This window comes from Tupaia chinensis, unplaced genomic scaffold (genome assembly GCF_000334495.1).
Source record: "Tupaia chinensis unplaced genomic scaffold, TupChi_1.0 Scaffold000235_1, whole genome shotgun sequence".
In the NCBI taxonomy this organism is placed as follows: domain Eukaryota; kingdom Metazoa; phylum Chordata; class Mammalia; order Scandentia; family Tupaiidae; genus Tupaia; species Tupaia belangeri.
In genome coordinates this window covers 489934-515297 of record NW_006159713.1, presented here as the reverse complement: position 1 = coordinate 515297, position 25364 = coordinate 489934, and the positions used below count along the sequence as shown (strand labels likewise).

The 25364-nt window shown below is 34.5% G+C and overlaps 1 protein-coding gene across 1 annotated transcript in view; it reads right to left on the bottom strand.

The window, feature by feature from the left end:
• CHD9 (chromodomain helicase DNA binding protein 9) overlaps nt 1-25364 on the bottom strand; it is a 352905-nt gene that overhangs the window by 101917 nt on the left and 225624 nt on the right. The window contains 11 exon segments of the mRNA XM_014587776.2: nt 1576-1786; nt 3113-3368; nt 3472-3615; nt 6279-6455; nt 9497-9740; nt 13281-13402; nt 19911-20048; nt 20264-20350; nt 23282-23399; nt 24180-24235; nt 24318-24386. Coding sequence (XP_014443262.1) covers nt 1576-1786; nt 3113-3368; nt 3472-3615; nt 6279-6455; nt 9497-9740; nt 13281-13402; nt 19911-20048; nt 20264-20350; nt 23282-23399; nt 24180-24235; nt 24318-24386 — 1622 coding nt within the window.

The window sequence follows — 25364 nt, the reverse complement described above, 5'->3', positions numbered from 1 at the left end:
TTCTTTATAGTCACTACTACAAGGCAAGTATCTTTTAATTGATTTTATTCTTTCACATTTAATATTTTAAAAATTAAAAAACTATAAAACCTTAAAAAAATACATAAAAACTTAGTAGCTAAGAAGAATATGACATCTGCCATATTTCCTGTTTTGAGACAAGCCTTTCCATACACGATTTACTAGATATTCAGCAGTAATTCCAGTTATTTCCAGCACCAGTAAAATGGTCTAATTTCTAAAAGTTACTATGACAATAAAGATATGGAATTTCTAGGAATTTTCCATGAAATTCATTGTAAAGGAAATTTATTAAATGTAAACTTCATTCCTGCAAGAAGTTCTGCATGTACTGAGACAGAAGAAATGGCTATTTTTTAGAAATACTGCAATGTAATGTTCATATCACTTATATAGCATGAAATTGAGAATACAGGTTGACTATCCCTTATCCCAAATGCTTGGAACCAAAGTTCCAAAACTATGTTTTGGGTTTTAGGAACCAAAAATGTTTTGGGTTTTAGCATATTTGTATATATGCAATAAGATATCTTGAGGATGAGATCCAAGTCTAAACATAAAAGTAATTTGTTTCTTATATGCCTTATCTACAAAGCTTGAAGGCAATTTTATATAATACTTTTTTATTACAGTATTTTGACTGAGAGCTGTCACATGAGGTCAGATGTGGATTTCTTCCACTAGTTGGTTATACTAGCATACAAAAAATTTTGAATTTTGAAGCATTCTTGATTTTGGCCTTTTGGACTAGGGATACTCATCCTATAATATACTTTTGGAATGAGGCTTGCATGATGGAATACTGAAATAAAAATGAAACTAAGAATAATAAAAAAATAAAATGAGCTACATAATCTGTGATAATATAAATTCGTACATGGTCAAAAATCTGTTGAATTAAAATTTAAAGCAAAAATTTCTGATTCTTTTGTACTAATATGCTGATATCAGATAGAATCCTAATGTTCTGATAAAATATCCTATGATAACTATTCAAATGATTTAAATATCAATTAGATTTAAGGCCATGCACTTAAAAAAAAGCCCAAATTAAACAAATTGAAAAAAAAATTAAAGAATGAACAAAACTATATGTAACATGTAAGAATAAAGTATTATAACTTAAAGTTCTGATTACAGCAATGAAATAGATAAGCCTTCTTGAATAACTTATTTCAATTTTGAAGATGACTATCTTAAATTTAAGTCCATTAAAAGTGTAAGTATTATGAGGTACACTAATCAAGTAAAAGGTACACTAATAAACCCATTCCTAGGTCAACAAATACCTGTTAATTTGTAAAGTTTTCTTAATGAGCCCCCTCAGCTGATCATACAAAAGATCACCTACCACTGCAACATATGCAGGTTAGGAGAACATATAACACATAATCTTTAACAATCTTTGCTTACAGATTTAAATGGATTCTTATCTATAAAATCCTTATCTATTTTTAGATTTTAAATATGAGTAAAGTTGTGTTACACTACAGGGTCTCACAAACCTTGATGACACATACTTAGCATAATCCAACGGTATACAGTATGCCTTACCTTTTATGTATGAGATAGTCCTCCAGGATATCAAGGCAGCGAACCATCTGAGAGAAGATGAGCACTTTATGACCTCCTGCTTTCATTTTGGGGAGCAATTTATCAATAAGGACTAATTTACCAGCAGACTGAATCATTGCTTGAAGATGAAAATCAGAAGCAGTTGGATTATATGTATCTCTAAATTCCCCAAGTATTTTTTCCTCAGCACCTGTAAAAGAAATAGAAGATAGCAGTAATGCACGAATGCAGACAATTCTCAACTGCTTTCTTTTAATCAGAATTATTGCTTCCCTGTGTTTCTGTAAGGTATTTAATTTTCTGATGGTAGGTTCATACATATATTACAATTATCTATGTTTATGGCTAAATCCTCAACAACACCAGCCCATAATTCCATTTAGGTCACACAAAATACTTTAAGCATCTTTTTATCTCCCCAGATACATGACATAATACCTTATATAAATTTGTTTCTTAAATGTTTAACGAATGCTATTAGGAAAAGAATCAGTGAAACTGTGATGCCTAACCCAGGTGAATAAACACACATATTTTGAAAACAAATATTTAATATTTAAATACTAATTGTAACAGTGGCCATCACTATTCTGGTATTATACAGATTTCATAATGGGTGTTCATAATCTGGATGTGTCTATAGGCGTTATAACAAGGAAACAAGAAAAAATTAAGAGTCCTATTGGGCCAGCCAGGTGGCCTGGTGGTTAAGACAGCTGGATCACACATGGCTAACTGTGTAGTCTGAGTCCCAGACAAGGCAGCTTGGACAATACGCTGGGTGCATATGCATGTGTGCCCAAAATCCAGAAAAGAAAATAGAGGAGAAAGGATTATGGTGTGGCTGGTACTTTCTCACTTTCCCTCTCTGATGAGTGCACATGCCCTATAGCAAAACAAAACAAAACAAAAGTAAGTCCTGTTATAGATCCTGATGCATATCTTCAGAGTATAGATCAGAATTAAAGAGACTTTCTGCATCCCGTTCTTATGGCCTGTCCTAGCCATAAGAGTAATAGCATTTGAAGAGTTATTTCAGCTACATAAATAAATAAACAGATGAGGAGTAAACTGCCAGGAGTAAGTGAAAACATCCAAATTGTACAGACAGAATACTGGTCATAAACCTGACAAAACCTTAAAAAGTAACATGACCACAGCACCAATACTGAAACACTAACAGCGATACCTAAACTGTAAATAGATGAAAGAGAAAATGTAAATACAGAAGTGCAAAGATAGGTTTTGTTGTCTTGGTCCATGAAAGGATTAAAGTGGAGGAGAAATTCCAGTCTAAGTTTGACTGAACATGCTCCTGCTCTTGGAATTTGGTGTACTAACATGAGACACCGTAATGAAGTAGTTAATATTGGCCTTGATTTTGATAATACTTATAATCTCTCAAAACACCAGTGTGGACAATAGTAATAGCTACTATGGCTGTAGATGCCTTTTGTTAACTTATTCAACAGTCTTTGTTGAAAGAAAAACATTTGCTGTGATCCTTCTGAGTTACCTTTGATAAGATATGGATGATTACAACACTTCCTGAGCTCCATCATGGTATTGACCAAGTTAGGTACATTAGTTTGCCCAGCTCCTTTGGATAAAAATGAAAAGTTTTTCTCCAAAATAGCCCGGTAGTATTTCTTCTGAATGTTCGTAAGTTCTACTTCAATGATAGTTTCCTCTTTAGGGGCCAACTTCTTTTCTACATCTTCTTTTAATCGCCGCAACATCATTGGTTTCAGGATAGCCTGCAGTTTCTGCACCTGAGTAAAATATGATAAAAAGATGTATAATACAAATGAGTCTTTGGTTAGAAATACATGATCTGGAATTTAGGGTACTTATTTACAAAGAGCAAAAGGGTACCTGTTCCTCTGTTTTCAGATCCCCAAATTCTTGCATAAATGTTGATTCAGAAGGAAACCTTAATGGTTCGAGAAAGTGAAGGAGACTGAATAGTTCTTCAACTGTATTTTGGAGAGGTGTGCCAGTCAAAAGTACCTTGTGCTCCTACATAAATCAAGAACAATTTATATCAAATTACTAAAGTTCTAGTAAAGCTGACTTAGGTTATCAAATGTTCAGTGTTTATCTGAACATAATTCTCAAATACATCTCTGTCCACAAATCTTTAGTACTGTATTTTCTCAGTCATGTTTTAAAACTTCTGTATTATTCTTATTAATAGCTTACTTTATAAGCTATTAACTTTTACCTATTCATTCTTTAAAATGTTCTAAATAATTTTAGAAGCACATTTTAGGTCTTCTCAGAGAAATAAACTATATAGAGAGGGTATTTGCTTCTTTTGTATAAAACCATCCTTTGGGGACCAGCAGTTAGCATAATGGCTATGTCGCTGGACTCCCACGTAATCGACTGCGGTTTGCATCCTGGACCCGGTGGCTTAAAACTCACGCCAGACGTGGGTGCGTGCCCAAGATCCCCAGAGGAGAATGGAGGAGAAGGGATTGCGGCGTGACCATCCCCCCTGGGGGGCGATTTCTCGCTTTCTGTCTGTCTCTGTCTGGCGAGTGCACGCGCCCTACAGCAAAAACGTCTCAAAAAAAAAAACAAAAAAAACAAAAAACACCATCCTTTGTATATTTGTGTATCAAAATTGAGGTTACAATTCAAGAATGTAAAGGGCTGACTGGAATTTGCTTCTAAACTGGAAGTCTATTAAAAATTAAACATAATAGTAACAAGAAAATAAATAATACTTTCAAAGATAATAGTACAAATTGTTATAATTTAAAATTATATCTGACAACACCTCTAAATTCCCAGATTAAATATTTGTATACATGTCTATGTATCTGCATGTATATGTATATGCTAGTGAATGGTCTAAAAAAAAACACGTCGGGGACAACAGGTACTGTAGTGGATGAAGTGCTGGACTCCCACAGGACCGACTGCAGTTAGAGTCCCAGACCTGAGGCTTGAAGATCATTCCTGGCACATGTTCCCAGGTGCCCAAAATTCTAAGATGAGAATTGAGGAGAGGGGACTGTGGTGTGGCCATCCACCCTGGGATGGTGATATCTCACTTTTTCTCTCTTTTTGCTAAGTGCACACACCCTAAGGCAAATCTTAAAAAAAAAAATATAAAAAGATACATGCCAAACCATAAATACTGGAGAAAGGAGCCAAACTGGATGTGGGTCATAGATGAAAAGGGAGTAAAAAGGAACACTTTAATTTTTACTGAATGTGGTTCTACTATATTTGAATTATTAGTTTGAGTACTCATGCACTGATTATGTGATCTTAATAACCAAAATGTTAACTAATTAAATGAATTATTAATGTTTAATTTGGAAGAAGTAAATACACTAATAAAGATAATTTTAAGAAATCACATTGGGGCCAGCAAGTGGTGTGGTGGTCAAGGTGCTGGACTCCCACATAGCTGACTGTGGTTTGAGTCCTGGATCTGGCATCTTGCTTTCTCACTTGCCCTTTCTCTCTCTCTGGTCAAATTAAAAATAATAATAATTAAATAAGTGTTCTTAAAAAAAACATTAATTATAAACAACATGCATTAAGCATGTAGAACTGTGAAGGAACTCTTTCTATCATAATTGATCTAAATAATGTCTTAGCTTTGATAAAAGGGCTTCCTTTTTTAATTAAGAAATTGATAGCTTAGGGCCAGCAGGTAGCATGGTGGTTAAGGGACTGGACTCTCACATGGCTGACCAATGTTTGAGTCCCAGATCTGGTGACTTACTTTCTCACTTTTCTCTCTCTCTGTGTCTCTGTCTTTCTCTGGTAAGATCATGTTCCTTATAGCAAACTCTATTTTAAAAACTAAATATATTAAATAAAAATTAAATAAAAAAGAAATAAATACAAAATATTAAAGATTGATAGCTTAAAATTTATGGTCTTAGTTTCTTAATTACAGTATAAACTCTACAGAGGTATTTTTAAATTTTAGAACATAATTACTAAGATTTTTGGAAGAAAGAGCTTTAGTCTTAGAAAAGAGATGAGATTTGAGGGCACCAGGTGGCATAGTGATTAAGGTGCTTGACTCCCACATAGTTTAAGGTGGTTTGGGTCCGGGGTCCCCAGCTTGAAACTCACACCAGGTGCATGTACATGTGTGTGCCCAAAATCCTGAGAGGAAAATGGAGGAGAAGCGACTGTGCCCATCCCCTGTGGAGGATGATTTCTTGTTTTCTGCCTCTGTCTCTTTAGCAAGGGAATGTACCCTACAGCAAAAATCTCATCAAAAAAAGATGAGGGAACCAGCAGTTGGCGGAATGGCTATGTCACTGGACTCCCACGTAGTCAACCGCGGTTCGCGTCCTGGACCCAGTGGCTTGAAACTCACGCTGGGCGTGTGTGCGTGCCTGCCCAAGATCCCGAGAGGAGAATGGAGGAGAAGGGATTGCGGCGTGACCATCTCCCCTGGGGGGTGATTTCTCGCTTTCTGTCTCTATGTCTCTCTCTGTCTGTCTGGCGAGCGCACGCGCTCTATAGTGAAAACCTCTCCAGAAAAAAAAGGATTTTGCCTTGAGTGTGTGTGTGTGTGTGTGTGTGTGTGTGTATGTGTGTGTTTATAAAGTTTTAGCATTAATGCTTTGACTATTACCTTTTATTATGAACTAAAAAACTGAATTAAATATTAAACTTAATACTGCTGATATCAAAATACTTACCAGGTTCATGAGTTTCAGACCTTCTAGGAGTTTACAATTTTTATTTTTCAACCTATGTGCTTCATCAATAATCACGCATCGCCATTCAATTGCATTAAGCTCTCCACAGCCCCCAAGAATCATTTCAAAAGTTGTGATGATGGCTTGAAATCTGTATGCTCCGCGAATAATACGTCCCTAGAAATTATCATATAATTTGCTAAAATGTCTTAATTGCATATTTTATTCCTGTTAAATGGCAAAAAAGTACATCTAATGACATCTGCTACAAAACATTTTTCACTGAAATTTTTACAGCATACACACTCCCTCAAAATGGAGTTTAAGCATTAAACTGTTATTAGATTGCTATTTTTCAAAACTAGTGTCAAAAGTTATACCATGCAATTATATTATTATACTTGTATCCAAATAAATATTTCTGAGTAAAGTGTCTTAAGTATTGTAATAACAATGTTATGTGAAGAAAGGAATGATCATTATAAAATCTGGCTAATTAAATTTTAGTATTGGGTATGGTGATTAATGTGGCTGGATCCCAAATGGCTAGCAGCAACAGTTTGCATAATGGCTATGTCACTGGACTCCCATGTAGTTGACTGTGGTTCGAGTCCTGGACCCGGTGGCTTAAACTCACGCCAGGAACATGTAACGTGTGTGCCCAATATCCTGAGAGGAGAATGGAGGAGAAGGGATTGTAGCGTGGCCGTCCCCCCTAGGGGGTGATTTCTTGCTTTCTATCTCTCTGTCTCTGTCTGTCTGTCTGGCGAGTGCACACGCCCTATAGCAAAAAGCCTCTCCAAAAAAAGATTAAATAAATAAAATAAATAAATAAATATCCTTTTATTATACACAAAAAAATCTTTCAACTTTTTCTGGCCATCATATTTATGTCAAATTCACATATACTAAAATTGTAACTTTGTTAAAAACCTCAAAGTCTTGGGATTTTAGTTGTGCCTTCTATGAAAAATAAGGTCAAACAAATCATTTTAATGACATGACACAGCTTTAAAATTCTACAAATATGATTACAGATAATAAAACACTATTGGAAGAGAATCAAACTATAACCTAAGATGTCATAGACTCCAAAGATAAAAAGTTAATAGTTTTCAATAGAACTAAAGAATACCTGAATGATTACATAGATGCTTAATTTGATATAAATGTAATTGTTTCAATCTCAGCAGCAGAAGGGACAATGAGGTTACAGTAACAAAATCATCTAATTTACTCATTTTCAGTTTCATGAAAGTAAAGAGAAAAGTTATAATTGGGAGACGAAAGTAAAAGGCTATGTACTTATCTTACTTCAACTTCTGTCACATCACATGACCAGGCCATGCATTATAATGATTCTTTTAGTATGGAAGAATGAATTAAACAAAAATAACATATTAAGGTGCTTCTGAGGAAACATTTTCAATTAAAAAGAACAATTCTATATGAATCATGTTTATTAATTTTATTTCTTAATAAAAACTTTTATCTAAAAACATTATATTAATACTCAAGATTGCAACTTGGTACTTCATGTTTTTCTAGTTTTTGCTGCTAGAAAAGTCTTTCTTACATTGTCCTCATCTTGTTTTATGATCTGTGTAGGACCCTTTCTTTCCAAAAAAGTGGTCAAAGTAAAATAGAAAATGTGCCTCCAGGATCCAGGGGAGAGGAAAATCACTGAATCAATAGACTGCTGAAGCAATCAATCCTAAGAGGAAAAAGACAGAGGTATGGTGCCAGCAGGTGGCATGGATATTAAGGCAGCTGGATTCCACATGGCCTACTGCACAGTTTGAATTCTGGGGCCCAGTGGCTTGAAAGTCATGCCAGGCCTTTGTTCGTGCATGCCCAAAATTCCAAGAGGAGAATGGAGGAAAGGGACTGTGGCATGGCCATCCCTCAGATGATTTCTCACTCCCCACCCACCTCTGTCTCTTTCTCTGGTTGGCATGCACAAACTACAACAAAAACTTAAAAAGGAAGTATGCTAGTATCACATATAGAGTACACAAAGCAAACAAACCCAATTTTAAAAAGTGTCTAAACTCAACATCCATTAGACATGAAAGAAAACCTATGGTCTCACTTCAACAGGTATTTAAAACCATGGTGTTCACTAAAATTTAGGGAGAAAAGTTGGGGGACAACCAGAGAGACAGTTTTTATTGTAAAAATAAATTTAATGCTGGGAACCAGCAGTTAGCGTAATGGCTATGTCGCTGGACTCCCACGTAGTCGACCGCGGTTCGTGTCCCGGACCCGGTGGCTTAAAACTCACTCCGGGCGCGTGTGCGTGCGTGCCCAAGATCCCGAGAGGAGAATGGAGGAGAAGGGATTGCGGCGTGACCATACCCCCTGGGGGGTGATTTCTCGCTTTCTGTCTCTATGTCTCTCTCTGTCTGTCTGGCGAGCGCACGCGCCCTACAGTGAAAAATCTCCCCCCAAAAATAAATAAATAAATAAAAAAAATAAATAAATTTAATGCTTATTTAAAAATAAGTAGTGGAGGAGGCAGGTGGCATGGTCGTTAAGGTGCTGGACTCTGACATGGCCCACCAAGGTTAAAGTCCAGACCTGATGCCTTGCTTTCTCACTTTCCCTCTCTCTCTGTCTCTCTCTGTTAAGTACAAGTACCCTATAGCAAAAATTAAAATAACAATAACCAAATAAAAAGGTTTAAGAGAAAAAAAAGTACTGGGGCCAGAGGTGGTAGGTGGTTAAGGCACTGGACTCCACATGATTGACTGAGGTTTGAGATTTGGACCTGGCAGCTTGAAAAATCACACCAGGTGCTGTGCATGTGTACCTAAAATCCCAAGAGGAGAATGGAGGAGAAAGGATTGTGGTGTGGTCATTCATTCTGGGGGGGGGGCGGGGGAGTGATTTCTCACTTGCCTTCTCTCTCTTCCCAGCAAGTACATGTACCATATGACAAAAAAACAACCCCCCCCCAAAAAATAGTAAAAGAATTATTCTAGTTGAAAAATTAAGGGTTATGAACAAATCTGTACATCTGAATAAATTAGTAAACTAACTTTTTGTCACTATTCTTTTAGCTAATGAAATTTATTGTAAAATATGATAAATTAAAAAGTTTAAACTAAGATCTAAGTAGGTCATTAAAATCTATGCTAGATTTAGAGTTGGTACATAATGCTTATCATTTTTAGTCCTTACCTTTCAAATAATAAATAAAATCATCAATAACACACCTGTGAATCCCTGAAGTACATCTCATATTGCTGTATCATCTGTCTGCTGATCAGGCTCCCATGATAAACCACAACATTAATGTCAGTCCATGTACGAAATTCTCTCTCCCAGTTTGCAATCGTAGAAAGTGGAGCAATAATCAGGAAAGGTCCTCTTATACCAGTCAGAAGGATTTCGTAGAGGAATGTAATTGATTGAATAGTTTTGCCAAGACCCATTTCATCTGCTAAAATGCAGTTTCGCCTGAAATAAACAAATATATTATCCATGTATACATTGGGTTTCTCGATATACTATAATATTTTAAAACATAAATATACAAAAATAATCAAAGATAAAATAAAAATACTTTCATTTATAAAGACATAGAAGTTGCTGAAGAATAAAGGAGACTCAAGATTACAATTTTATTATAATCCTGAAAAAGGGAAAACTGAAGATATTTGTAGTTTTAAAGTAAAAGTACCTCCTAAATGTTTGATATTTTTTAGAGTGAAAAGCATGAACAAGGCAAACTAAAAATATTATTTATTCAGGAAGCATTTTTAATTACTTTCTATATGTCAGGACAGTAAGAGAAGATAAGGTACAAAAGAAACAACATATTCTCACAGTAAGAGAAGATAAGGTACAAAAGAAACAGAACATATTATATGCTTTGTTGGGAATTATATCCATTAGAGAAGCTCACAGGCAAATGAGTAAAGTGCAATCATGCAAAGTGCAATCACAGAATAAAGCACCATGTCTAGACATTAGAAAAGTCTATAAAGCTTGAATGAAACAGATAACCAAGTCATTTCTCTACATGTTCTTGATTCAATGTGTATGGAGTAAACATGTTCTTGATTCAATGTGTATGGAGTAAAATCAAATCAGCTGTAATTTAAAAAATAAGCTCCAAGATGATTATAATCAGTGGCCAGCTGAAAAATCATCAGTAAAAAGTTTATTACAGAAGTTCAGAGAAGTGTCAAATTCTAGTTAGACAGATGACTTCCTTCAGATAAGAGACCAGTAATGAGTAGGGTTTTGCCAGGACACAGTAAAGGAGCAGAAGTGTAAAGAATAAAGAACATTATCAACTTGGGACCAAACTTTTTAATATGGCTTACAGGGAAGAGTAAAAGGAGGAAAAATTATAGAGACAAGTAGGGGTCATAAATAAAAAAAAGTTAGAAATCAGTGGAATGGGAATCAGTGAAATCTTTAAAAAAAAAACAAACAAACAAACAATGAAATTAGGTTTATATTTAAGTTTACTCTGATGATATTGTGGATAACAGAGGGTAAGAAGTTGAGACAGTACCATAACAGCAGTTGGGAAACCATAACAGAGGGTAGAAAATGGGGACACCTGGACTAAGAGGAGAAAACTGAATATAGAGTTAAATTTTGAGTTAGAATAAACTGGATCTAGTCCTCAACTAGATGTATGGAGGGCAGGATGACAGATTATAGTCGGGGTAAATAATAAGTTGTGCTATTATTAACCAAGATGGAAAACACAGAGGAAGAACAAATTTGAAATGCCAGAATTAGGACATTATTATAATATTAAATTTTGAATCTGTTTTGTTGGCAGAGACATTCAGGGAGCAAGAGGCAAGCAGGAATATGAACCAGAGAACAAGGTCTTAAGAGATAAAAATGGGACCATGAGAATATTATTGCTAGGTGAAGATATATAGGAGTGTAAAGAATGTCTTAGGGAGAATGAACATGTAATATGACAAAAAAGCTAGAGATAGGACCTGGGGCAAGTAAAATAAAAAAAACTTCTAAAAGGCATGTGGAGAAAGACAAATAGTAGACTATTTAAAGGAATCGTCACAGAGGTAATCAAGAGCTAAGAGAAAGTCATGCTGTGAAGGCTGTTGGTAGTTACAATCTAAAAAAGTTTAAAGGAAAGGAGGTATACCAATTACTGTCCAATGGAGCAAATAGAACAAATGTGGGCTAAAAAACAGCCCACAGATTGGAAAATTATGAGTCTCGGAGAAGAAAGAGAAACAAAATCCAGACTACAGCAGATTCAAGAGAGAAGCAGAGATGAGAGAAGCAGAAATGAAGAGAGGTAGTACAAGGTACTCTACCTAGAAATTTGCCTAGAAGTTACAAAAAGGACTTGAAGTTGCCAGAAGGAAAAGCAAAGCCAAGAAAAACTTATCTTTTTTTTTTTTAATAGATTGATTAAACCCAAATTTGTTCACAGACTGAAAGGATGATAATCATCATCAGGGATGGCTTGAAGATACAAAAGAGAAGGATGATAACCAACTTAAGTGAGGCTCTAAGAAGACTAGGTGAGATGGCATGTCAAGTGTTGTGGCAGCCTTGGGCCTGGACAACGACCTTGTAACTTCTCACACATGAAGACAGGTAACAATGGTATGGATGGTGAAATATCTGCAGGCTTAGATTTGATGTTGAGCAAAAACCTGAATGAGTTCACCTACCCCGTGTTACTCTGTAAAGCAAACATATACAGAGAATAAAGTGGGAAGGGTTATGAAAAAATGGCAAAAGGAAAGTAGTTAAAGTTTAAAATAGCAATGTAGGCATGGGAAAGGGTACTGTTCAGAGAAGACAACTTAAAAGAAATACTGGGTTGTTAGAAAAGTCGTGATGCATAGATTTTTCTTTCTTTTTTTGGAGAGGTTTTGGCTATAGGGCACGTGCGCTCACCAGACAGACAGAGAGAGACAGAGAGACAGAAAGCGAGAAATCACCCCCCAGAAGGGATGGTCACGCTGCAATCCCTTCTCCTCCATTCTCCTCTCGGGATCTTGGGCATGCGTGCACACGTGCCCGTCGTGAGTTCTAAGCCACCTGGTCCGGGATGCGAACCGTGGTCGACTACATGGGAGTCCAGCGACATAGCCATTATGCTAACTGCTGGCTCCCGATGCATAGATTTTTCTGACAGCCCAATATTTTTAACTATTTTACCTGGATGGGTTCCAGGAAAAGTGACTAATATTTAGAAAATATAAACCAAAGGGAAGAGTGCTACATGGGATAACAGGGTCTTTTCATTCCATCTAACTGAGTTGTATGAGTCATCAAGTGTAACAACTCAAAAAAAAAAAATCATGTAACAAGTAAAAACAAAGAAAAATGATTTTGAATAAGTGTCATTAAATTTTGCTATTAATACTAATAAGAGTGACTTCATTTGCTCTTTTACATACACTACTTAGTAAACTTCTCTCTTAATCATAGTATCATACTATACTTTTTTTGCAATTATCTTTTCATGTCAATAAGGAACATGAGATATGGTCAATAAAAGAATTTGAACAACTTGAAAAAGAAATAATAACAATGAAAAAGTAATTCATTACTGGGTTCTCATGTTTTATCTTTTATGTGTCAGCTATTTCATTAGAGACATATATTAAATAAAGAGATCTAATTCCAAACATGTACTTTGCTCACAACTCACTAACGAGGGTCAATTACTGGCAAAGAGTAATATAAGCTAAGAAAGACGCCAGAATATAGCAGATGATTTAGGACTCTAGAAAAGGTATTTTTAAATTATTAATCAACATGCCAACTTTTTCTATTCAGATTGGTACACATATAAAGAAAGCAATTATAGATGAAATCCTAAATTATAATTTACATATTTTGCTGAGATAACCTTACTTTAAATAATAAATACTTCATGACAATTAACAGTACAGCCATATCAGTATCTATTTCACTCAACATATTTTGGTACATTTTATGAAGCAAAACACTCTAAAATGTTTTCTATTAAGATATACTACTTACCTATTGTACCAATTGAACAAGAGCCAGTTGAGTCCTTCCAGTTGATATTCCCTGAGTTGATTGCCATTTTTATAGTCCCTGGATTGATCTATTTTCTTCCAAATATTAGAGGGAGGACGGTCCTTCATGGAAAAAAACAAAGGAAAGATGATGTATATCAGACGTTTAAATCTTCTATACATCTTATTCATGGCAAAAAGCACTGCTTTAGAAATAATCCTACAAGCAGGACAGCTCTGTGGCACAGGGGTAGTGCAGTGCTTGAGAGAAGCTGGGTCCTATATGGTGACTGTGGTTCAAATCCCCAGCCCAGTCAACCTGAGACATGCCACATACACAAGCATGTGCCCAAGATCCAATGGACTAGGGGACTAAGGAAGTGGGATCACAGTGTAACTAGACCCTGTGGATGGTGCTCCTCTCTCTCTTGCTGGTGTACATACATATTCTCTTATCATGAGTTAAAAAAAAATAATCCTATAACAGTATACAATGTTATAATAAAATTTAACCTAACATTTAAATATCAAATTAATTCTGGGCCCAGCAGGTGGCATGGTGGTTAAGGGCGCTAGATTTTCACATGGCCAACTGTGGTTCAAGTCCTGGATGTGGTGGATTTTCTTTCTCACTTTCCCTCTGTCTCTCTGTCTCTCTTTGCTCAAATTAAAATAATAACAACAACAAATGTAAATAAGTAAATAATTCTTGAAAAAAATTAATTCTAAAAAATCTCTTTGGTAAAGATGAATAGGAATATGTAATTCCTAGCTCATTTTATGAAGCCCTGATAACCAAATTCAGAAAAAGAAACTATAGGCTAATAGCCTTTGAACAGAGATATAAAAATTCTTAACAAAATTCTACGAAATGGAATCTAACAATATATAAAAAGGAGAGTACATAAGGACTGACTATGGTTTTTACAAGAAAAAAAGATTTAAAATTTTAAATTAATCAATGTGCTCAACAGATTTTAAAACAAAAATAAGATAATTTCATATGCAGAAAACATATTTAAAAAATTCAACATCCATTCTTAATAAAAAGCTCTCTTCAGGGAACCAGCAGTTAACGTAATGGCTATGTCGCTGGACTCCCACGTAGTTGACCGCAGTTCGCGTTCTGGACCCGGTGGCTTAGAACTCACGCCAGACGCGTGAGCGTGCGTGCCCAAGATCCCAAGAGGAGAATGGAGGAGAAGGGATTGAGGCGTGACCATCCCCCCCTGGGGGGTGATTTCTTGCTTTCTATCTGTCTCTCTTTGTCTGGCGAGCTCAAGCGCCCTATAGCAAAAACCTCTCCAAAAAAAAAAAGCTCTCTTCAAATTCTAAATAGAACTCCTTCAACTTGTTAAAGAGCATCCATGAAAAAGCCAAAGTTAACATCATAATTAAAGGTAAAAGACGGAATGCTTTCCTCTTAAGATCAGGAATAAGGCAAAGATGTCCTCTGTGTGTCCCTCTACTTCTATTCGACACTGTACTGTAGCCTCCAAGAGTGTAATCAAGAAAGAAAAACAGATGAAAGCAAGATTGGAAAGGAAGACCTTCTATATTCATAGAAGATGATTTGTCTATATAAAAAATTCTGTGGACTACAAAAAAACAAAACTAAATACTGATTTTAGCAAGACTCCATAATATGAAATCAATATACCAAAGTCAATCATATTCTATATTGTAACAAAAATCATGAATAAATAAAAATAGCTATTTTATTATGGCATTCAAAATATACACTAGTTAGGAATAAATATGACAAATATAGTATAAGACCAGTATATTTAAAGCTAGATAACACTTAAAAAAATAGAGTAAATAAATGGAGGGAAATATGTCATGTTCATGAATTAAGATGCTTAACATTTTTATTCTTCCCAAAATCAAACAACAGATTCAAAACACAACCAAAATGCCATGAAGGTTTTTGTAGAAATTGAAAAGCTGATTCTAAAAGCATATGGAAATATAAAGAACTAGAACAGCTAAAAACAACTTTGAAAAAGAAGAATGAAGCTGGAGAACTTACACTGACTGATTTTAAGTCAAGGTTATGAAAGTTGTAAAATCAAGACTATGTGGAATTGATGTAAAGATAAAAAAAAAAGGTGGAACATTAAAGCTTATAAAAAATAAACCCACAGGTATTTAGGTGAACAGACTGTTTTTTTTAAGAAGTTTTTTTTTTTTTTTTTTTGCTATAGGGCGCATGGGCTCGTCAAACACAGAGAGAGAGAGAGACAGAAAGATAGAAAGTGAGAAATCACCCCCCAGGGGGGATGGTCACGCCACAATCCCTTCTCTTCCATTCTCCTCTCGGGATCTTGGGCACGCACACACATGCGTCCGGCGTGAGTTTAAGCCACTGGGTCCGGGACACGAACCACGGTAGACTACGTGGGAGTCCAGCGACATAGCTATTATGCTAACTGATTTTTTTTTATAAAAATAAATGCAATTCAGTGGAAAAAGTTTTCTGAAGAAATAGTGCTTTAACAATTAGATACTCATGAGCAAAAATAAACTGTGATTCACACTCTGCTCTACATGCAAAAATTAACTCAAAATGGGTAACAGACATAAATATTATCTAAAACTAAAAAATTTCCAGAAGGAGAAAAATCTTTGTGAACTTGGGTTATGGAACTATTTCTTAGATAAACCAAAAATACAATTGACATTGAAAGATAAACCGAACTTAATAAAAATTAAGAACTTTTGGTCTATGGAAGACTGTTAAGATAATGAAAATGAAAGCTAAAGAATATGAGAAAATATATGCAAATAAATAATATACGGAATAAAAATCCTTTATCTAGAATATATAAACAATTCTTAAAGCTTTAATAAGAAAACAAATAATTAAAAATACACAAAATATTTGAACAAGCACCTAATTAACGAAGATAGCCTAATGGCAAATGTATACACAAAAAGATGTTCAACATTATTAATCAGTAGGAAAATACAAATAAAAATTATAACTACAGTATCACACCATTATGAATCTAATGAAATTGCTAAGATTAAAAAATGTGGCTATACTGGAGTTACCAGGTGGCATGGTTTAAGGTGTTGGACACTCTCACATGGCTGACCATCGTTTGAGTCCCAAGTCCCAGACCACCTGGTGGCTTGCTTCTCACTTTCCTTCTCTTTCTCTCTGTCTGTCTCTGGTCAAATGAAAACAAATGAATGAATAAATAAAAATTTTAAAATATATAATTATTTTTTTAAAATGTGGCTATACCAAGTGCTGGCAAGGGTGTGAAACAACAGAACTCCTATACACTGCTGGTGGGAATGTAATATGGTTTGACAATTGGAAAAATGTTGGCAGTTTCTTAAAACGTCAAACATACATCTCCCATATGACCTAGATATTTTACTTACAGATTTTTACTCAAGAGAAATGAAAGTATATGCTTATACAAAGACTTGTACACTAACGTTCACAGCAACTTTATTTCTAATAGCCAGCATAAATATTCATCAGGTGAACAGATAAACAAATTGTGGGACATTATAGTACAACAAATACTATTTAGTAATAAAAAGGAATGAAGTAGACACATGTAACGACTAACAATTATGCTTATGAAATAAGATATATGAAAAAGAGTATATACTGGGACCAGCAGGTGGCGTGGTGGGTTAAGGTGCTGGACACTCCCACATGGCTGACCAGGGTTCAAGTCCTGAATCTGGTGGCTTGCTTTCTCACTTCCTCTCTCTCACTCTCACCCTCTGTCTCTCTCTGGTCAAAATGAAAATTAAATGAATAAATAAAATAAATAATTAATTATTTCAAAAAAATAGAAAGAAAAAGTATATACTATTTACGTAAAATTACAGAAAACAAAAAGTAATTGAGCAATATAAAGATCAGTAGTTCTTTAGGAAGGAAAGTGGGGAAAGGAAAGATTTATGAGGGAGGGGTTACAAAGAAACATGAGAAAGCTTTTGGGAATGATAGCTTATTAGCTTGATTAGGATGAGGGTTTCATATGCCAGAACATACAAAACTGTACTTTAAATATGTGCAGTTTATTATATGTCAATTCAGCCTCAATAAAGCTATCTAAAAAGGAAGAATAGTGCATATCAGATTTTTCTCACATAGATTTTAAATCTCCCATACAGATTTACTACTTTCTTTTTGGGAGAGGTTTTTGCTATGGGCACGTGCGCTCACCAGAAAGACAGAGAGACAGAAAGCGAGAAATCACCCCCCAGCAGGGATGGCCATGCTGCAATCTCTCCTCCTCAATCTTCTCTCAAGATCTTGGGTATGCAATCACGTGCACCTGGTGTGAGTTTAAGCCACCGAGTATGGGACCTGAACCGCGGTCAATTACATGGGAGTCCAGTAACGTAGCCATTACGCCACCTGATGGTCCCCAGATTTACTACTTTTAACCACAATATCACTTATGATAATCATGGTACAAAGTGTTTCCTCTAAAAGAAATCTAGAAAGCTTAACATTATATATTAAATTTTAATTCATTTACATGTACGTATATATATTCAATAATTTTCGTTCCTCATTGATAAAAAAATCTATCACAAATTGATTCTGGGCAGCTAAGATATAAATATTCTGAAGGTTGCTGACTAGGTAGAGAGATAATATCCTAGGTCCCAAATTTTAGGGTCTAGGTATCAGGATACATAAATTACTGAGAAACATGCAGAAGTTTTTCTACTGTCTAAAATTGTATTGTACAGCTACTAATCAATAAAATTACACTTCTAAAAACTGTTAGGGTGATCAGGGTAAGTATATGGTAATTATACATGAAACAATAAAATAGGTTATCAGTAATGAAAAAATAACTGGTTCATGAAGCTATACTGCTACCTAATACAATCAAGCTTTATTAAAGAAAATATTTCTTAATGATAACCAATGAACTTTAAAATAATGAACATATAATATTTTAATTGTTGCTTAAAAGAATTTCTATATTAAATCATATTCTCAATGGGCTCCCTTTCAGCAGTCTAATCACTATTCATATTTCATTAGTTTGAGATAGGGAGAAAATTCATTTATAGATCATTAAAAATACTTTACATGATTTATATGCTATTTACTTAACAATAACAGACTAGCAAAAAAAAAATCACTTACCTCCTACATGATTTAACTATAACAGACTAGCATTATTGTCATCAATTTTACATTAATTAAAGGGATTAATTACATTGGCTGAGCCCTCATTATCAGGGAATATACTATACAACTAAGGCATTTGTAATTTTTAAAAAGCTCCAAGAGATTTTGACGTATACCCCTAGTTGAGAACCACTAATTGAAATAGTAGCTTACTTGATGAGACCAAAGGTCTGGTTACATAGTCTCTACCCAAACTTTCATGACATCCCCATACTCAGTCTTTTAACTAAATGACACTTCTATTTTTTGATTCAAGAAAAAACATTTAGCGGTGAAAATAAGTGGGGGCACTGAATGGTGGTGCAATAATTAAAACACAATGTTCTATGAGGCTGACTCAAATGAGAAAGTTTCTGATTTATGTCCAAAGACCTCCCTGAGTATGCCAGGCATGCATGTGTCCATGATCTGGCACTGGCTGAGGCTTGGGGTGGATCATGGTGTCAAGACCCTATGGGGGGGCGGGTGTGCTATCTCTCATTCTTGTGCTCTTTGGGGAAGAAAGAAATTTCTATGACCAAATTATATTTGAAATAGGACATGACAAAATATTTAATAAAATTACAACATGTCTCCTCAGTGTGAATTTCTTGGTTGGATACCAAAATTAGATTTATACAACAACAATTTCATGTCTGAGAGAATGTAAAAAAACGAAATAACTATTAGCAATATCACAATTTGCTACAACCTTCTAATACTCTATTCCTTCTTTACTGAAGAGAAAATCAATCATCTACTGAGTTTTTTTTTTTTTTTTTTTTCCAGTGGGGAGAGGTTGGGTTTGAGGGAGCAGGGGAGGGAGAGAGATGCATGGAGTCAATAAGAAATCAGTATAAGTAATTTACACAAGCCTTTAACAATATTCTACATAAAAGGTTCTTCTAGAAAAAAAAAAAAAACTATTATAGAAATAGATAAACAATACAATTCCTGGAGAAATAACTGGTTTACAGAAAGAAGGAAAACATAGTACAATATGGATTTGTCTTTAAATAAAGAACTGAAAACTCTAGATTGGTGCTAGAACTGATATTATTATTTACATAAGCAATCTAAGAGAAAGACTAGTGAGAAAATTTTAAATTCCAGAGATTGAGATAAACATACTGAGTGGAGCAACTTTTCTAAGGGGAAATTTGGAAGGAAATACTAATCAAAGTTTTAAATACACATATGCTCTGACAAAGTAATTACACTTTAAATTTATCTCACAGAAATTTGTACAAAGGCTTCATGTTTAATGTGGCATTATTTCTAATAGCAAAAAACTGAGACATCTACTAATGAATGAACAGCTAGATTAATATACACACAATGTTATGTAGAAAGTAAAAAGAATACAATATTAATAGTGTACCAAGGACTAAATTTAAAATTCTAGGTTAACATTAAACATGCTAAACAAACATGCTAAGATTTTAGCTGGCTAAGACAGGTTCTTACCAAATGTCTTGTATCAGGTCTTGAAGCTTGCAATTGTTCAAACTCTTCTATTTTTGCAAGATCTACATCTTCTTTTAGTTCCCAAGTACTATCTTCATATGGCAATGAGCACCATTTTACTAAGTAGTAAATAACGGGCTGTAAAAAAATTTTTCATTTTATCATTTTGAAAAAGAGAACAGTAAGAAATAATTTAAAAAGAGAAAAGTTAGAAATAGTTTAAATATACTATCCTATGTCAAAAATCAATGAAACAATTTTTTAGGCCTTAACTCTTAAAAAGTACTAGGTCTTAATATTTTGGAAAGTTTTAGGTTATCACTTAACTTAAATATTTTTACCAAATTATTTACCTCACCAGTATCCTTATCTTCACAAAAAGAAACTTCTAAAACTCTGTCTACTTCAACGTAGTCTGGGTTAAATGGTTCTTCTTCCATCTAAAATTAAAAAGTGATATTTGACAAAGAAGTAAAAGAATAAACATAAGGACAAATCTACTAGTAGTTCCTTTAGAATAAACATGAAAGTTGGTTTCCATTGATTCTAAAAAATGAAATTCTTCTCATTTAATTTCCAGATATTATGAATCACCATGTTATAAATAATATTACCAACTAAATAGCACTAACAGAATAAGGTACTCTAGACAACTAGGTTACTCTAGAAGGTAAGTTCCTTAAAGATTTCTTTAAGGTGTACAGAATCTACTTTTAATTCTAACTCAGATTGGTTCCTCCTTTATTTCTTACTCACTTATCACTTCTTTCTTGGACCTTTATAAATAACCTCCTAACTGGTCCTCCAACTGCTGTCTGGCCTCTGTTTCATCTGGTTTTCACATTGTCCCCAGAGTGACTTTCTCAAACATAAATCTTATATATTGTTTTCTTGCTTAGTATCCTTCACTGATTCTTCCCTGCTTGTGAATCAGTTCCACATTAGGTTGTGTGGAATAAAAAACTTTTCCTTTGCCTCATCTCTTATCATTTGCCATAATTTTAACCCAAATTCCAAGCCCCAAATGTACAAAAACATGGTTTTTGAAGCTCACTGTTTTGCCATACCCCTTTTTTTTTACCCTCATTCCTTTCTTTTCTGAATAGATTCTTGTTTCTTGGCTGCACATCTCAACTTTTGGTGCTGCCCCTTCTTCTCTGCTTAACCTATAAATGTTGTAGTACAACAGTGCCTTGCCTTTAGTTCTCTTCACTATCTTAAACCTTTCTGGAGTGATACTATCATTCCTATGTTTTTATATAGGACATACCCAATAACAAAGAGGATTGCCCGATACCAAAATGGTAATTTGGGAGGGAAAGAGAAACAAAGGAAAGCAAAAAAGAAACTACTTGAGGTAATGGCATGTTACTTAGTTAGAGGTGATTATTTCACAATGTATACCCAGTCATCAAATTATGCACTTTAAATATAAATAACCTTAGGCCAGCAGGTGGCATAGTAGTTAAGGCATTAGACTCCCGGACCCAGTGGCTTGAAACTCACTCTGGGTACATATGCATTCGTTCCCGAAATCCCAAGAGGAGAATGGAGGAGAAGGGATTGTGACATAGTCACCTCCCTGGGGGGTGATCTCTCACTTCCTCTCTCTCCATCTCTCTGGCACCCTATAGCAAATCTCACGCAAATGCCAAAAACAAAACAAAACAAAACAAAACAAACAAACAAAATATATATATATATGTAGAAAAACAACCTTTGTCAAATATATCTTAATAAAAAACAAAACAAAACAAAACAAAAATCCTTCACTGGTTAAAAGGAAAAAAAAGAAACCCAACATGGCTTATTTATGTTATTATATCTAAGTGAGGTGAGAAATATTAAAGATTATTATTTCTAAAAACCTTCAGTTCATTGGGAACGTCTGTATTGTATCACAGTAAACAGGTGAAGGATCTGCCAGCATCCATAAACCGACAGATCATTAGAATCACCAAATTTTTTAGGTGAATTTAGTATTACAAAGGGAATAAACATAATTTTACATGAGAAATCTGCTGGGTACTACTTTAATTTAGTAATCAAAGTTAACCACCACTACGGGGACAAATAGGGATCATGTAGCACCAGATATGATTCACTAAGAATAATGCTTTGGGGACAGTAGGTGGTATGATGGTTGAGGTATTGCATTCCCACATGGCTGACCACAGTTCAAGTCCTGGACTACTGTTTTTATGTAAGATAATGTGTTTGTTTGAAGGAAATAAATAATGAAGCTTTTGCAACTTACTTTAAAGTGGTTAAGAAACAATAAGTGAGTGCAAGAGACAAATAGACAAAGTTCCAGATGGAGACAAAGAGAAAATGAATACAAATGATAAAGCAAACAAAATCTTAACATTTGGAAAATTAAGTTAAAATAAATGTGAAAACCTATAATATTTTTGTAACTACTTTGTTCAAAATAAAAAAGTAAACATTTTCAAGGGGCCAGCAGGCAGCATGGTGCTAACGTGCTGGACTCCAACACAGCTGAGGTTCAAATCTTGGATGAGACGGCTTGAAAAATCATACTGGGCACATGAGTATGCATGCCCAAAATTCCAAGAGGAGAATGGAGGAAAAGGAACTGTGGCATGGCCACCTCCCTTGGAGGGTGATTTCCTATTTTCCCTCTCTCCATGTCTCTCTCTCTCTGGTGAGTGCATATATCCTATGGAAAAAAAAAAAAAACTAAAAAAATAATAATAATAAAATTAAAAATATATAAAATTAAAATTAGATGGAGGCCAGCAGTGGCGTGGTAGTAAAGGTGCTGGACTCTCACATCACTGGCCACAGTTCAAGTCCCAGACCAGGCAGCCTCAAGATCACACCAGGTGCATGTGTATGTCCCCAAGATCTCTCAAGAGGAGAATGGAGGGGAAGAGACTGCAGCATGACCACCCCCCTCTGGAAGGTGATTTCTCACTTTCCTTCTCTCCAGTCAGTGCATGTGCCCTATACCAAACAAAACCTAAAAACAAAAAAATAAATAAATAAGAGCTGAAAACTACTCCTCTAAAAGTGTTTTGAGGGTTTTTTTTAATAAGAAAAAAAAATTTTGTAAGGAAAAAAAATCAGAGGAGGGAGAGGCATTTGTGGTAGTAATGCGTTCAACAATGAACACCGAAATACACTCTAATTTAAAAAATACCACCATTGTCCACTGTCCTAATTTATTAACTTCTGTTTCAATAAATTTCCAAGGTAATGTGGGGGAAAGAAAAACAGTCTATGTAGATAGCATTTATATTCAACTATTAATGCTAGAAATTTAATATTTAAAATACTTAAATTTTTGATAAATAATACTACATGTGTTCAGAGTCCAAAATATAATTGTCTTAATTATATTTTCTTACGTCTGCAAAAAAATGTGCTCTTTGTGCTTGTCTCAATTTGAATCGTTTGATTTTCTGCTGGATTCTTTTATCTTTCAAAAGCTGCTGTTCTGTGGCCCACTCGCAGTGAAGATAGGAGCTAAAATTTTTATAAAAGCAATATATTAGAATTATATAGAAAACCATGTTCTGTAAGATGTTTTTTAATCATAAATCCAATACATAATATTACCTTCAAAGTTTATCACTTCATTTAATTTCAATAGACCCCCATACAGTTTATAAAATAAAGCCACTGTGATCACTATATCCTAAGATTGTAGTTTAAAGGTCTACAATTAGCTATATACAAAAAAAGTGGTAAACTGATCAAAACTGTAACAGTAAGATGGGATTTATCTTTTATTTTCTTCAGTGTAACAGTTTAGTCATAATCAAAGAGCTAACTTATTTTGAGAAAAGCTGAAAAGCATACAAAGAAGAGTAAATAACTGTCCCAAAATTAGCACTCACTCCTATAACTTATTTCACTATATACAAGATTAAAATGAAGAACTTTAGTCAAAGCATCATATTGTGTACACTTGATGCAATAACATAACACTCATATTTTATTCAAAAAGAATAAAATCTGAAAAATTTGACAACAGGAATATAATAAATAATGTTTATAATCTATAAAACCTCAAAGCTTCCAGCATTTTGGTGTAGTAATCAAAAAAAAATTATTCCATTTTAACATGAAAGGTTTTAAATAGTGCCTTAAGTTATGCCTTCTCACTTCTTGTTGATTTTTAAGAATTGATGCAATTATAATAAAATACAGATAAAATAAAAATAATAATTTTAACAGATTTATATGTTATTAATTTTATTTAAATCAGTATTTTTCTATTATTTTTCTAATCCAAATACTTACTAATTCTTGTATTTTACAAAAAACTCTTCTGTATCAATCATCACTCCAGGTGATATCTAAGAAAATAAAATCAATCATTGTGATTCTTAAACAGGCCATGGAATACATAGGTGTAAAATATAATGTACCATTACTTACTTCCTTTTTTATAGTTCTAGAAGACAGTATTTTGTCTACAATTGCAGCATCTTCTTCGCTTGGATTCTCCTGTAGGAGAAAGATAAATAAAACACATTGTGAAAAATCTTTTATTTGCCACATTGTACATTTATGAATATAGTAAAATTCAATATACATTAATTTAGCACATGTGCCAGGCGTACACTTATGTTAGGGATTAAAAAAAGAGAAAATACACATCATTGCTATAATTATCCTTGTAAATATCTGCATCATCATCATAGCAAAAATATTGTATATTTAAATATTGTAGGCAATATTGTTTAGGTACTTAACATATTTATTGTCATCGCCACTATTATCTCTACTCTTATCATCTCTCTTTTACAGATCAGAAAATTTAGGCATAAACGGGTAAGTACTTCCCCAACGTCTCAATTCACTCAGCTGCTTACAATGCAGATAAGCAGGTTTACAGAGAGACCAGCAGATGGCTTGCTGGTTAAGGCACTGGATTTCCACATGGCACATTATGATGCAAGTCCTGGACCCAGCAGCTTGAAAAATCACACTGGGCACATGTGTGCATGTCCAAAATCCCCAGGAGAGAATGGAGAAGGAATTGCAGTATAGCCATCTCCCTTAAAGGGGGCGTTGACTTTTCATTTTCCTTCTCCCTGTCTCTCTCTCTCTCTCCACCCTGTGAATGCATGTACCCTAAGGAAAAAATAATTACATAAAAGGAAAGTACATATGCAAGGCAGAGGTGTCAAAACATAAGGCAGAGGATTGAGTGCTTATAGAGAAGTAGCAGGAGATGAAGTAAGAAAATCCAGACAAAGAACTTTACATACAGTGCTAAAAAGACATCATTATTTTTATGGATTTATGAAACTATTGGAAGAGTTCTCATAGAAAAGGAATTTAGGGGGGCAGTATGTGGCATGCTGGTTAAAGTGTTGGACTCCCACATGGCTGACTGCGATTTAGATCCCAGACCAGGTGGCTTACTTTCTCACTTTCTCTCTCTGTCTCCCTTTGGCCAAAATTTTTTAAAAAGGGGTC